The following is a 15,445-nucleotide window of genomic DNA, read 5'->3' on the forward strand; positions in this document are numbered from 1 at the left end:
GGGAAACATAATGCAATTTGGAGATGACTGCTGGACTAGAGCCGTTACCAACTGGATTCCATGGGACGTCAAAAGATCGCATGGCTGCCCACCTACGAAATGGTCAAATTTCTTCATCAATGATCGGTTTGAGACTTTTTGTGTTCCTGGGGCAAGGAGACGCCATTGGGCTATACTAGCATGCAACAGGGATGAATAGAGATGTTACTGGCACCCGCTCAAGCAAGTCGATGAGTAACAGGATGTCAAGTGATCAAGTGTATACACAGAGACACACATATATATATACACACATATACATGCACACATGTATACTCTGTTTTAATTTTAAAAGTTGCATGTTATGTTTGGTGAGGGGAGAAGGTGAGTATGCTTATTTTATTTTATTTTTATTGAATCACTGTGAAATACAATTACAAAGCTTTCATGTTTGAGTTTCAGTCATACAATGATCGAACACCCATCCCTCCACCAGTGTACATTTTCCACCACCAATATTCCCAGTATCCCTCGCCCAAATCTCCCCTGCCCCCATGTCCCCATCATACTCCCTCCCCCAAATGCCTCTATGGCCGACAATTTCTCTCTTTCTCTTATGGGCATTACGGTTAGCAGTACAGATACTGAGAGGCTATCATGTTTGGCCCTTTATCTATTTTCAGCACACACCTCAAAGGTGGGTATGTTTAAACTTCATACCATCACCTACTTCTTAATTTATAAGAAGTGGGGTAGGGGGGTAGAGGGCAGGACAGAAACTGGGGACACTGGTGGTGGGAAATGTACACTGATGAAGAAACAGGTGTTGGTTATATGACAGGTTATATGACTGAAACCCAATCATGAACAACTTTGTAACTGTATCTCACTGTGATTTTATTATAATTAAGGTAAAGGTAAAGGTAAAGGTCCTCCCGTTGATCGTCGATTTGCTCGAGCGGGCCCAGTAATGTCTCCATTGGAGACTTTGTTGTTACTGTGTCTGGCATATCGAATACTCTCGGTAGCTTGCCGGGCTCTCCGAGAGGGGCGGAGGAATCGAACTCAGGTCGGCCATGTTGGCCGCTTGTAAGGCGAACGCCCTACCCGCTGTGCTATCGAATACAAACTCTTGCCAAGGTGCCTTATTAGAAGGAACCTGGACCATAGGACAGTCACTGGCATGGAAAGGGGAAGAGGTCACAAATCATTAATAGGTTTGTGACTATGACCAACCCATAATGACAATTAGCTATGGCCAATCCAGGCCATGATGACATTTTCCCCCTTCTATAGCAAGTAGGAAAAATAAGACTACGATACTAAGTTTCCAATAAATTAACTATTATAGAAAACTCATTGATTTTAGCTGAATTAAGGAAAATGCTTTCAGTTTGGAGACTCTTTTTTGTTGTCATTGACTTTTCCTGTTCTTTATGGTGGTTTAACAATCTTATTCCTATTAGAAAAAAAAGAATGATAACAAATGGCATTGGCTTGTTTTCTCTTTCTCTTTTTATAGTTTCTTTTGCTTTATGTGATCCCATATCCTTACTTAGAAAATTCAAAAGGTGAAAATGTGGATTTTTAAAAAAAGTATCCCATGGAAGATATGCTCCAACTGTAAGTCAGCCTAGGGCCAGCAATATTTAAAAACTTATTATTAACTTGCCATTCACTCTAACTCCTCCACCAGGGTTCACTATCCATGGCAGAGAAAGGCCATTCCCATGCCCATGGACCTTGGCACTGCCCCATGGAGGGCAGGTCTCTCCTACCTGGAGAATGAGAATATCTCCTATAGATAGCTCTGAAGTCCCCAAGGAGCTGGGAGAAGGTTCTAGAAGAGGAGAACTTATATTTTCTAAGAGTCCCCAGCCCAGCACAGTCCCAAAACGCTGTACAAAAATGTTGTACAGTAACACTGCTCTGAAAGTAGAGCCTGTCTCAGAAAGTCCACTTACGGCTGGGTAGTCCACGCCTTCACTTAAGCACCTGGCATCCGACTGTCCACCCATACTGGGTTAAGATCAAGGGAAGTCTCCATTGGCTACCCACCCAAAGCTGCAGAACAAGCAAACGGACCCCTCCCGGGACTGATGGAACTCATCTCTCTGCAATCAAGGTTACTATTTTAACACATTTTTTTATTTTTTTCTCCACAAGGAGAATTTTTGCCAAAGGTGTTAGAAAACTGTGTTACCTGTAAAATCCCTTGAGGTTCACTCTGTCTTTTATCAGGTCAGCTGCCTGGACAACAATAATATTCCTTAATGCTCTTCCTGCACAGGAAGAATTCTCTCCATAAATCTAAATGGGAAAGATAGTCACTGTTAATTTAAAACAATAATGTGACATTCTGTGAACTGTCAATAAAATATTGTACATCAAAAATCATGATCAAATCCTTAGATTTAAAATGCTTGTATTTTAGCCTACATAGTCACAGACTAAGTATCTATTTTCTCTTTGCTCTTGGTCCATTGCCATTAAGCTATATTGACTATTTTCCAAATGACAAACTGCTTTCAGTGAAATAATATTTTTCCATAGCTTTCAGCATCACATAACCACCTTAAAAAAGATACTATTTCTACCAAAATATAGCATACTGAAATGTACACATATTTTGACTTTGCAATATTGATAATACATTCATGTAAAGGTATTGAAAGATGGGAAAGATTTTTCCCCCTATCCAGTGAACATCTTGCACCATGACAATTTGATAGGAGATTGCTGTCTGCGTTGCTTTTAAGCTTCACTCAAAGGCAAAGTTCAGAGTTAATTCCAGGCATCCTGGTTTTATCTACTTGGCAATTTCATCTAGCAGATAAAAATTTCATTTAACTTCTTTTTTTAATCTTCTAATTCATCCACATGAGTCTCTGATTCTTGGAGGATAAAAGGAGAGTATTTTCTTTAGATCTAGAGAAGTCCATGTCCTACTTTTGGTCCTCCCTTCTTTCTCTAATGGGTTCTTCCACACTCAGTGCAATGCTGCTTCAAACAAAGAAAACTAAATGAAAATGAACGCTATTCATCAGCAAGACTCATGAAAATTTAAATCTATTGGAGGTACAGGCTCATCTCCACTTACTTGCTTCTAGGTGAATTCTTTTTATACCTACAAATTATTTTTTATCTCTCGCAGAACAGCTCCACAATATACTGAGCATGACCTGACAGAGAAGACTTCCTCCCCATCCTGCCTCATCCCTCACCATTCTCTAATTTTCCCATTATTCTCTCCTAAACCAACCTAAAGGGAAAGTAAGATGTGTATAAAATGACTTATTTTTAACATGCTAAAATTATTTTTAAAAAAACTGGAAAAAAGTCAGATGACAGAAGTACAGCCCAGCTGACATGTACTAGTTCTAACATGGTACCAATATTCATTAATTAAAAAATTATATTTTTTTTAAAAGGCAGGGACATAAAGTTAAGATTAGAGTTAGGTTTAAAAAAAAGCAGAGATGGAGAGATAGATCAAAGGGCTGGAGCACTTGTCTGGCTTGCTTGAAGCCCCAAACTTTGATCCACAGGTATCATCAAAAGTGGCTCTGCTGACTTAAGCACCTTAGAGCCTAAGTAACTGGGCCAACTTCACCAGAAATGACATGCACACCTCCTAGCACTGCTTTGAGGGCACCCCCAAATTGAGTAAACAGCTATTAGGCTCCATTTGAGTTACTGGGCATACTGCAGAGAACAAGATCCTAAAGATCCGAACTCTCACAAAGCTTGGGCTTCTGCTATTGGAAAACATGCAACTCTTTGCTGAGTGATTCTTTGCTACAACATAAAATCTTCATCTTTTCTTATCAGTAGGCATACAGACATAATCTGTTATGACATAACCATAAGTAATCCCTTTGATGGCAATTCTTTGGTATACAATATCCATGGCTAGAGCGATAGCACAGCAAAAGGGCACCTGCCTTGCACATGGCCGACCCAGGTTTGATTCTTCCATCCCTCTCGGAGAGCCCAGCAAGCTACCAAGAGCATTCTGCCGACATGGCAGAGCCGGCAAGCTCCCCGTGGCATATTCAATATGCCAAAAACAGTAACAAGTCTCACAATGGAGACATTACTGGTGGCCACTCGAGCAAATGAACAATGCAAGGACAGTGTAGTACAATGCTACAATATCCACTACTTTTGAAATACAGGGTGCCTATCAATAGAGCAAATTGAAAAATACATATATTATTTGGTATCTCTTCTGTACTGATAATGCATTTATGTAAAGGGCAGGGAAGATGTAAAAGATGTAATATTTTCCCCACTGTCTAGTGAGTATCTTGAACCAGGACACAATTAACAGAACATCTCAGACACCTTCCGTGGTGTCATTCCCAGTGAAAGAGAGAGTGCGATCAACAGCAAAGGCGATACCTCTAACTAGAGAATTCGACACCAGGACTAAGTTGTTTGTTTCAGAGAATACAGCCAAGAGAGAGGAAAAAAATCATACCTGGGAAGGAGTGTGCTCAAGGTATGGATTGGAAATTCTTCTTGATAGAGTCTATTTTGAAAGAAAGGAAGGAAGAAGAAAATTAAAATCAAACAGAAATCTTTGCACCATCATTGCACATGCTGTATATGCATGACCCATAGTTGTCCATGACCCCCTAAATGGGTTTAAATCTCCACTCACAGGCCAAGTGAGATTAACATCCTTGTTCTTAGAGTCTGGTTAGTTTTCAGGCATGTGGGACATGATACTCCATCCCCAAAGAACCCGTCCTGGAGAGTGCAAATAAGAGTAAGACAAAGATGTTTCTGTGCTTGTTGCTTTATTGGGTTTTGGTTTTGGGGCCACATCCACGATGCTCAGAGTTCACTGCTGGCTCTGAGCTCAGGAATTACTACTGGTGGGGCTAGGGGAGCATATGGGATACTGGGTATTGAACTAGTTCGGCCGCATGCAAGGCAAGGATCCTAGCTGCTGTGTGATCTCTCCATCCACCTCTGCTTTATTGTTAATATAATTCCTTTCTTCCTCTCTGTCCTTGTCTGGTCACACTCAGCCTTTTCTCATGCCACACCTGAAGGGCCACTTCAACTTCAAAGTGAGTGCTCCGCCCTCTAGTCCCGCCCCTTCAAACCAGCCCACCAATGAACAGAGACTAAATGAAGTCCTCAAACTGCTCCCTGATCGGACTTATTCTTACTGTGATCAAACAAAGAAGCAAAGACCCCCCATAAATTATGGTTCCACATTAGGGATAGCTACTTAGAAAAATATCAACCCAAATCCCCTGTCTCCTCTTCAAGACATCCCACCATGCCCCCCCCCAACTCATTCTGCCTCTAAATTAATTTTCTAGTGTCCTGTTTCCATCCCCCAACATGGTTTCTTTGGTTTAACAAGATCTACACCAGCAGGAGAATCTGCGACAGCCATCTTACCTCTGTTCACACCCTTCTCTGAGCTAGGAAGCCCATCTTCTCTAGCCCTGCCCAGAATCCCGCTGGACTCCAAGGTCCAGGTTGGTGCTTGCCCCTGACAGGAAAGCCCCACCCTTCCTTCTGTCCAATAGTGTCTCACCCTCTTTGGCAGCTCCTGGGGAGTTGGCAATGTTTGGCGAGCCTTTGTCTCAATAAATCTCAAAGCTTCTTGAAAGAGAACCCATGCTAAGCATTGCACTTCCTATCTACAGCATCTAGCACTCAGCCTTGTTTTTAAAAGTTATTTTTCTATTCATTTATTTCTAGATATTTATAGCTCCATCAACTTATTATCTGTTGAATGGTTTGAACTGTAGGAGCTAATTTTCCCACCAAAGCATCCAGTCAGCAGTGCCATCACCCACAGATGCTTAAAGCACAATAGAAAACCATTATCATTTCCCATTGCAGTACAGGGTGGGGGGGGGGAAGTACAGAGAAACTAACATTTACTGAGCTTCCAACCTATGTTTAAAAGCTCTTTACCCTTCGACTCCAAAGCTTGCTGACTTTTGAGATACCATAATTTTTAGTCTGCCGCCTCCACATCTTAGAATAATTTGCTAAATTTATGAAACATACCCTGCCAGTCATGTCTTTCCAGCATCTGCACCTTTTCCCAAACTTTAAGGAGAGCCAGTCTGCTCATTCCCCTCACAACATGGTTCCGATGCTGCTTAGCTTTGCATTGAACGGAAATAAATGGATGGGCTCTCTGTTTAAAAATGCCAGTTGGCATACGCTGCTAAAGATCTGCAACAGCCACATAGAAAATTAAATTTATAGCATAGACCATTTGTAATGCCCATGAATTAAAACACCCACTCAGCCTTTCTGCTCTATTTACTCTCCCAAGGCACCTTTCCTAGGACTTCTGTTGTCCCTGTGCAGGTTCTAGATATAGTGAAATAGTCACTGTCCTCTCGTTGTTCATCGATTTGCTCAAGCGGGCCCAGTAACGTCTCCATTGGAGACTTTGTTGTTACTGTGTTTGGCATATTGAATACATCATGGGTAGCTTGCCAGGCTCTGCTGTGTGGGCGAGATACTCTCGGTAGCTTGCCGGGCTCTCCGAGAGGGGTGGAGAAATCAAACTCGGGTCGACCATGTTGGCTGCATGCAAGGCAAACGCCCTACCACTGTGCTATTGCTCCAGCCCGGGTTGTAGATATGCTTATTGGAATCATTCAGCCCTGCACATCCCTGGATTCGGCCAACCTTCACTCAAAACTACATACTATATAGAGCTGGAGCAATGGTACAGTGGGTAGGCAACATACCTTGCACATGTCTGACCCAAGTTCGATCCTTGGGAGTCTACCGGAAGTAATCCCTGAATAAAGAGCCAGGAGTAAGCTCTGTGCCCTCCCCCCCCCCCCCCAATTACATATTATGGAGTTGAGTCTAGGCGCATATGTACAGACAATTTCTGGCCATTTCCTAAACAATGTACCATGATAACCATTTGCTTTACATAGCATTTACTTTATATTATATAAGTGATTGTAGATGATGTTAAGTATTCTGCAGGAAGTGGGTGGGCTATAAGCAAATACTATCTTGGATTTTGGTATGCGCGGGGGTTGAGGAACCAATCCCTCCTGATGCTGAGGCGCAGGAAGGCTGTGCTAATTTAAAATGTGCCACACACCAGATTTCTAATTTGAAGATGAATCATAATGAATCATAAGTGATTCCACACACACCTCCTTCCCCTAAACAAAGACTAAAAAATTATTCCTGCCGACCAGAACTGACAATCTTTACTAACAGAAAAGCAAATATTTCATGTGACGTCACCAGAAAGAAAGCTTGTGGGTAGAAACAAACTCTAAAGGTAGAGGCACTTTCACAAAAGAAAGCCAAACACTTCCTTTCTCTCTATGACCAACCTAAATCTGGCTGTCTGGACACTAGTGTTACACTCACAATTCCACCTCACAGAAAAATCCCCCTGATGGCTTGTTTCAAAAGACCTGTAAGGTAAGTAAATAAAGCCACGGGATTCATCCCGCTGACTAGATAACAGCCTTAGATAAGAGACAGGAGTAAGGGAACAAGAACAGCCTTTTCCAGGACACAATACCCAGATCTGTAGTCAGAAAAGCTGGTGAAGCCTGCTCCGGCCTGGCCCCAGGGGAACTGTTTTTCATTAGCGCTCTACTTCAGCAGTTCTCAAACTCTGCTGAGCTGAGGGAAGCCTCGGAGTCTCTATAAAATACCGATTCACTCAAAGAATGACTGCAAGTCTACCTTTTTAAGACTGCTGTTTGTTATTTTGGGGTATTGATCAAAACCAGCAAATGTCAGAGACGGCAGGAGCAAAGAACTTGGAGGACCAGTCCATCCATCACCTCATTCTTAACAGTCACTGGGAAAAGATTAACCAATTTTATAAGGGGGGGGGGGGGACATCCTGGGCCAGTTGACAGGAATTTGAGAAGCACTGCTCAAAGCCAGCTCCAGAACTGCTTGCCAAGCATCTACCTGGAAAAAACTCCCAAGAACATACTCTGCAACCTCTCCCTTTCAATTCTACACCCAATCTGTAATAATTGCACAGCTGTTTTCATCACATCTTTGAGTCTCTTGGGTTTATTCCTCCTTCCAGAACTCCAGGGTTTCATCTAATCGCTCTTGTGGCAACAAAATTGCACTCATTTCACATTTATGAAGCTTCATCTGAGCACCTTATAAGGCATGCGTGGAGCATTCAGAAACATGGAAGATACCACCCCACACTTAGAAATCTGCTTATCAGAAGACACAGAAGAGCTAAAGGATGTGTTAGATCCACGATTCTTTTTTGATCCTGACTCCCTTTGAGTTTAGAACTTTGGGTGGCCAGTCCAACAGATGCAAGCCCCGTCCTATATTGATTTTGACTCTTATAAATGAAATGCTGAGATGAAAGGATGATTCCTTCCCCTTTTAGTTCCTTTCCTAGAGACAATTAAGCTAGATGCAATGATTCTTTCATGAAAGATAAATATATACCACAGGGGGACGACTTGTAATGACACAAATAAAATTAGAATTTAATTCAGATTTATTTCTCCCCCTTTTCCTTTTAATGGATAGTGGAGGGAAGAAATGGGTCCCTAAATGATTCCAGGCAAACTTCATATTCAAACATGCATGATAGAATTATAATCCTTTACATATTCACAAATGAACTTATGGGGGGGCAAGTAATGCCATAATTCAAAAAGATCATTGGGTAAGAAGTATATCTATACTTATCTGGTCTCTGTTTAAGGTGGTGTCTACTAAATCTAAAAGCCTATAGGTTGGGTCTGCAACAAACAAGTATCTCACTCCAGAGACACTGAAAATATCTTTCCTGCACTGGCTAATGTATCTAAAGGACATTTTTTATCAGCTCTAAAAGGACATGCCTTCATATTCTCATTAGGTTGAATTAAGGTATGTAAGCTACTAAAGGGAGAGAGGAAAATGAAAGGAGACTGAACCCCTTCTAATACCACAAAAGCATAACCTGTTCTATAAAAACCAGCAACCAAGGAACTTCCAAATGAATGATAACTTGAGAATCCAGCTCATGACACAACTTTCGTGCCTTTTAACCAGCTCTCCCTTTTCCACGTTAGGTGATCACCACCCCTCTTCTCATTATTGATGATAAAGTAAAATATAAAGATCATTAAGTAGAAGAAGTACACTTGGATGTTTTTACAATCTTAGCCAGAAAGCTTAAGTTACTCGAGGATGGGTGTGTTAAGAGATGCTAGACTTAAACAATAAGGGCTGTGCTCTAGAACACTGTCCAACAAAGTTGTAAGACAGTGGATCTTATAAAATACATCCCATGAAACATATATCAAAGGTTGGCTTAGTTAAAAGGGAAGAATCCCAGTCATTTTGTTGGCTTAAGGATTTACAAGGTCATTACAAGTCAAATGTAATGTAAACTGGGGACAGGAGTAAATTGATAAAACAGAGGATGGGGCAGGCCTCACCATCATCATGACCATCATCACCATCACCATCATCATCATCATCATCATCATCATCATCCTCTCTGACTCTGCAAGTCCTGGTAACAACTGAGGCCCACAGTTGTTTCCTTTGGGTGCCAAAAGATGAGTTCCCAATAGTAAAAGTCACCACTACAAAGGTTATTTGTAATATTTCCTCAGGGTAGCATGACAACCTGAGTTAGCAATGTTTTCAAAATTATATCTTCCTACTTCTCTAAAAAGTGCAAAGGAAATGACAGGCAAAGTGAGAAGAAATGTTTCTTGAGCACCTTCTTTGTTGTAACCACTTCCCCATGTTGGGAATTGAACCCACTGATTCTGAAGTTTACAGACAAGAGATATGAGAATCATAAATTCATAAAGGGGGGCTAGAGTGATAGTACAGTGGGTAAGGAGCTTGCTTTGCACACAGCCAGCCTAGGGTTTAACCCCCAGCATATCACAGGGTCCCCTGAGCACTGCCAGGAGCAATTACTGAGCACAGAGCCAGGAGCATTGCTGGATGTGACCCAAAAAGCAAGGAAGGAAGGAAGGAAGGAAGGAAGGAAGGAAGGAAGGAAGGAAGGAAGGAAGGAAGGAAGTTGAGGACCATAGATATAGCTTGCATGGGAGCAGGTCGCTGTGCCAGTCTCCCCAGAAGTGCCTGGGGTAGCCCCACAACAACTTCAAAAAAATTTATTATTTAAATTCCCTGAATTGGGAAGTCACAGATACAGAACTGAAACAAAGTTTTGATTAATCTAAACACCACAACTCTAACAGGCTACAGGCTAAAAAAATTGATGATCTTGCTTCCACCACATGCTAATGTTTATACTAAACACTCTACATGTACATTTAAATTAGTAACAATATTACACAGATGACAAAGCTAGACTCAAAGGGTAGAGAACTTTTCCTGAGTTTGTTGAAATTTACCCAAGTCACTCTTAGTAGTGGGGAATAACTATGCTTAGTCATTCCCCCCTACATGCATCTTAGAACACAGCATCTGATCATTGAAGAGTGGCATAGCCAACAAACGCATCCCATTGAATTCTGAATCACAAGCAAAACCTGCTAGATATAGTGATTCTCAAACCTGGATGTAAATTATATTTGAGAAACAAAGTGGGGGGAATCAAACAATATAGAGAGATAGAGCACAGTGGGGAGGATGTTTGCCTTGCACACAGCCAACCCAGTTTGATTCCCGGTATCACATATGCACCCACCAGGAGTGATCCTTGAGCACAGATGAGGAATAAGTCCTGAGCACTGCCAGGTGTGCGACCCAAAAGTCAAATAAATAAATGAATAAATCAAACAGGTGCTCAAGTCTCTCACCCAAGGAAGATAAAAGAAGAATCTCTAGGAGCAGGAATGGGGCAGTTTCCTCAAAGCTCTGTGGGGCATTCCAGTGAGCAGCCAAATGTAAGGAAGGAAGGCTGTATGAATCAAGAGCAGCTGTTGGGCCTGGGAGTCTCTGGTTAATCACAAGAGTCATGAGACTCGGAGACTCTGAATGCTGCCTCCTCCACGCACCTGACTGGGTTCCGAACCCCACGAAGATCTGTAAGCAGCTGCACCTACAGCACCAGGATCCACTGTTCGGCCAAGTGGTAAATCCTACCTTGCACCTTCTCGGGGGACGGGGGGTGGGAGTAAGGGGGCAGTGTGTTTCTCTAGACTCCACTTCAGAATCACCCCAAGCCAGATGTCCTCATGTCTGCAGCTCAGCACGGTACCCCCAAGCCTTTGCAAGTAGCATCCCCTTTCAGGGGCCTCTTGGGCCAACCACTGAAGTTTTTCTTCCCATGAAAGGCCCTCTCCTAGTAGAAACATTGCCACCAACCCTCCCCCGACCCCCCAAGATGCTCAAGTAGAAAATGAAAGATCTAGTAATACAGATCTAGTAGAACAGATGCCATTGGGCTACACTAGCACGCGACAGGGACAAATGGAGACGTTACTGGCGCCCGCTCGAGCAAATCGACGACTAACGGGAAGTTAAGTGAAGTGATTAAGTTTCACTACCATGTTGCCTAGAAGATAAAGCAGCAAGAACTCACAGGTTCTAGGAAGACAGCAGAAATGGAAGCAGGAGCAGGTGACCCTGGAATCCAGGAGGAGAATTTACCAGGGGAGCAAGATTGTTTAGGTGAAGTCAGTTTATTGAAAGGGAGCACTTGTCAGGCAGATAGACACGGGGGGAGGCCTCCAGAGAGACATCAGCCTTAGCACAGTCCTGGGGAGTCTTTATTGGGTGTCTCTGGGCTGCTTCGACGGAAAGTTTCTGCTTTTGGTCAATGAGTTAATGCTGGGCGGTGGATGAGCAGGATGCTGTAGCCAATTCCAAGAACAGAATATTACAGCTGAGCCCCAGAGTGATCTCTAGAATCTCTTGGGCAGGGTTGGGACATAAGCAGGAAAGGTCTCAGCCTCTCAGACCTTTGAAATGGGGACATGAGGTAGGTTTTGTTTATCTGTTTGTCAGTTTTTAAGCCCCAATGCTGCTCAGGGCTCATTCCTCAGGGATTACTCTCGGCAGTGCTGGGTCTGCATGTAGAGGAGGGAACCAAGGCAAGCCACTACTCAGCTTGCAGGTTGATAATCTCTCCAACCCCAAGGCAGTATTTTTTTTAATTTGGCTTTTTGGGTCACACCAGCAATGCACAGGGGTTACTCCTGGCTCATGCACTCAGGAATTACCCCTGGCAGTGCCCGGAGGACCATATGGGATGCTGGGAATCAAACCCGGGTTGGCCGCGTGCAAGGCAAACACCCTACCCACTGTGCTATCACTCCAGCCCTCCGCCCCCAAAGCAATCTTTTAAAGGGACTTTTGCCAGATTATTTCAGAAACCATTCACAAAGCACCATCATTTTAATTTTACTTGTGGGAAAGCATCTTTCTCATTGTGGTAGTAGTGTAAACACAAGAGAATAAGTCTGCTTGTTTTATAGGTCACCCAGGATGGGCTTCATGGCAAGCACAGGAAGACCTTTGCAGTTAGGAATGAAGCAATTCAAGATTCTGGAACAACAGTTAAGTGAGCAAGCTGGTTTCCTCCATCTGTCACTGAATTCCCTACTTAAAACTACATCAACCTGCCCAGTTACATCTGGATTCCAAGACCAGCCCTTTCCATAGCAGCCAATATGGAAAGTTGCCGCCAGTCAAATCTGGGATGATCTGAGCAGCAAAAGAATGAAAGTACTGCACTGTAACCCATAGGAAAAATATCCCTGAATTCATAAGGATATAAGTAATTGAATAAACAGTAGTGGGAGGTGGAAGGCAGATAGTTCTTCCTGATAGAATTATTCTAATTACTAAATATCATCCTTTTTTCCTTTTGAGTCACACCTGGCAATGCACAGGAGTTACTCCTGGCTCTGCACTCAGAAATCACCCCTGGCAGTGCTCAGGGGACCATATGGGATGCTAGGAATCATACCCAGGTTGGCCGCATGCAAGGCAAATGCCTTACCCGCTGTGCTATCACTCAAGTCCCTAAATATAATTTTTTAAAAAAAGAAAATAAAAACCACCACCAGGCAAGCAACACACTAATAAATGTTGCAAATAGCAAACAAGAGTATGATGAGGGTGAGGGTATTTACCCAGGGTTAAAGTGGTTCCCTATGGAGCTGTTAGGGAAAATGAAATCATGAAACTTGCTTATAAATGGATGGACATGGAGAGTATCATGCAGAGCTAAATGAGCCAGAAGGAGAGAGACAGATATAGAATGACTGCAGTCATATGGGAGATATTATAAAAAAAATAGTATGAGACTAATATCCAAAGTCAGGAAAAGCAGGGGCCAGGAGGACTGGTCAATGGTTGGAAGCTTGCCACAATTGTGTGTGGGGCAAAGAGCAGTTAGGATAGAGAAGGGACTAGTATGACAATAAATAATTAGAAATGATCACTCTGGACAAAAACTGAGTGTTGAAAGTAGGTAAACTTCTGATAACCTTTTAGTATTTGTATTGCAAACCATAATGCCCAAAAGGAGAGAGGAGAGGAGAGGAGAGGAGAGGAGAGGAGAGGAGAGGAGAGGAGAGGAGAGGAGAGGAGAGGAGAGGAGAGGAGAGGAGAGGAGAGGAGAGGAGAGGAGAGGAAAAGTGCTTGCCATAGAAACAGGTGAGGGTGGGAAGTCTGGAGGGAAACTGAGGACATTGGCAGTGGGAAATGTACACTAGTGAAGGAACAGGTATTGGAACATCCTATGACTGAAATCTAATCATGAACAACTTTGTAACTGTGTATCTCACCGTGCTTCAATTAAAAAAAAAAAGGATTCCCTGCAAGACCAGAGTAAACAAAACGGAAAGTTATCACTCTTCAGCAGAGAGCTAGAAGACACCACCTTGACTGAGTGAGATAGATGGTTACCTAACAGGGTTATGGAGAGTTTTCAAAGGATTACAATAGGCTTTGCAGGCCCAAATGAAATGGACAAGGCAATGGAGGACTCTGACTAGAATAAAGGACCTTAGTAGGACAACAGACAGGGGAAGTCCATAGGGCTGCATGGACCATGGTGACATGGCAGGGAAGTGGAGATAGTGATAAGAGAACTCTCCTGTGTGCTACTTATATAATTTCTTAGCCTGAACATTTATTTCCAAAAATAAGTGTTTCAAAGTAATGGGCTCCTTCCACCCCATTAGTAAAGTCACATTCAAACACAGTTTGTAAAACACAATGTGGATTGTATAGTTAAAAGCTGCACTGCCTCACGAAGAACATCACCTGGTCTCAGGCCATGTGAGATGGTGTGTACATGCCCACTTGAGACCCATATCAGGTTTTCTCAAAGTGGGTGAGACTCCCTTGGAAGAAAGTTGGAGTCATTTAGGGAACAGGAATAGCTTTGGATACAACTGGGATAGGTTTTCCATTTGCTTAAAGGCCATAAATTTGGGGTTGGAGTGATAGTATGGTGGATAAGGCACTTGCCTTACATGCAGCCTACTCAGGTTCAATCTCCAGCATCACATATGGTGATTCCTGAGTGCAGAGCCAGGAGTAAACCCCGAGCACTACCATCAGGTATGCTCCCCCATCCCCCTGCAAAACAAAAACAAAAACAAACACAAGCAAAAAAACCCCCCCAAAAACAAAAAAGATAGTAGATTCCCAGAGAACACTGCATAACTGTTTCTGCAAAGGGGGATAGGCCAACTAAGTTTTGGAAGCTCTCCTTCAGCCCTTCACACCAACCAAATCATCCCTCAAAACTAGAATTTCTCCATTGGAAACCACATGGTTCCCTGTGGGATGCCAGGATAATCCAAAAAAAAATCATATGTGAAAAAAAATCACAAAACAGACTAGGGGAGCAAAATGTGGAATGAGAGTCATGGGAAGAAAACAAGGTTGAGGTTGGAAGGGGGGCCAGGTTTGAAAGGGGGGTAAGAAACACAGAAACAGAAAATCTCTGCCACATTTGTAGCCAGACCCCATTGCTCAGACAAGATTCATCCAGAAATCAGTTTGTTAAAAAACTCAGGTATGTGGGTTTGTAACAAATCGCCAGCATTCACAGGGTTGGGGATGGACTACCTCCCCCCATCTCCCTGGAAGACCAGTAATCACACTCATGATCTACCTCCGGTGCCATGTAAACTCTTTCACTGGTCATGATCCAGAGATTCAGAAATAAATCTCAAAAGAGATCAACAAATGGCAGAATTTCTTTTGGGTCCCACACAAGGCTGAAACAAGTAGGGGACAAGTGAGCCCCTGCAACCGCCCAAACAGAGCCCCAGCAGCCAAAACCGTCCATACTTTGTAGTTGCCGCCATGCTTCCCACCAAACCCCACTCTTCAGACAAGCCTCATCCAGAAATTAATTTGTTGAAAAACTCAGGTATGCGAATTTTGTGACTGAAATCTCCAGCTTTCACAGGGTTGAGAAAGAAATGTGCCACCTCCCCCCCATCTCTCTGTACTTCCAGAAGCCCAGGAATCATGCACACACTCGAAAGCTGCCAGTCAATTAAGAATTTAA

General features: G+C 42.9%; 1 protein-coding gene across 1 annotated transcript in view; it reads right to left on the reverse strand.

Annotated features, from left to right (window-relative positions):
• The window catches only part of RAPGEF5 (Rap guanine nucleotide exchange factor 5), a 267,287-nt gene that overhangs the window by 212,862 nt on the left and 38,980 nt on the right, over positions 1 to 15,445 (reverse strand). Inside the window, exons 2-3 of the mRNA XM_056118696.1 lie at positions 4,463 to 4,513; positions 2,183 to 2,289 (exon numbers count right to left, since the gene is read on the reverse strand). Coding sequence (XP_055974671.1) covers positions 2,183 to 2,289; positions 4,463 to 4,513 — 158 coding nt within the window. The remainder of the gene's footprint in view (positions 1 to 2,182; positions 2,290 to 4,462; positions 4,514 to 15,445) is intronic.

The sequence above is a fragment of the Sorex fumeus genome, unplaced genomic scaffold, assembly GCF_029834395.1.
Source record: "Sorex fumeus unplaced genomic scaffold, SorFum_2.1 ptg000037l, whole genome shotgun sequence".
NCBI lineage: Eukaryota > Metazoa > Chordata > Mammalia > Eulipotyphla > Soricidae > Sorex > Sorex fumeus.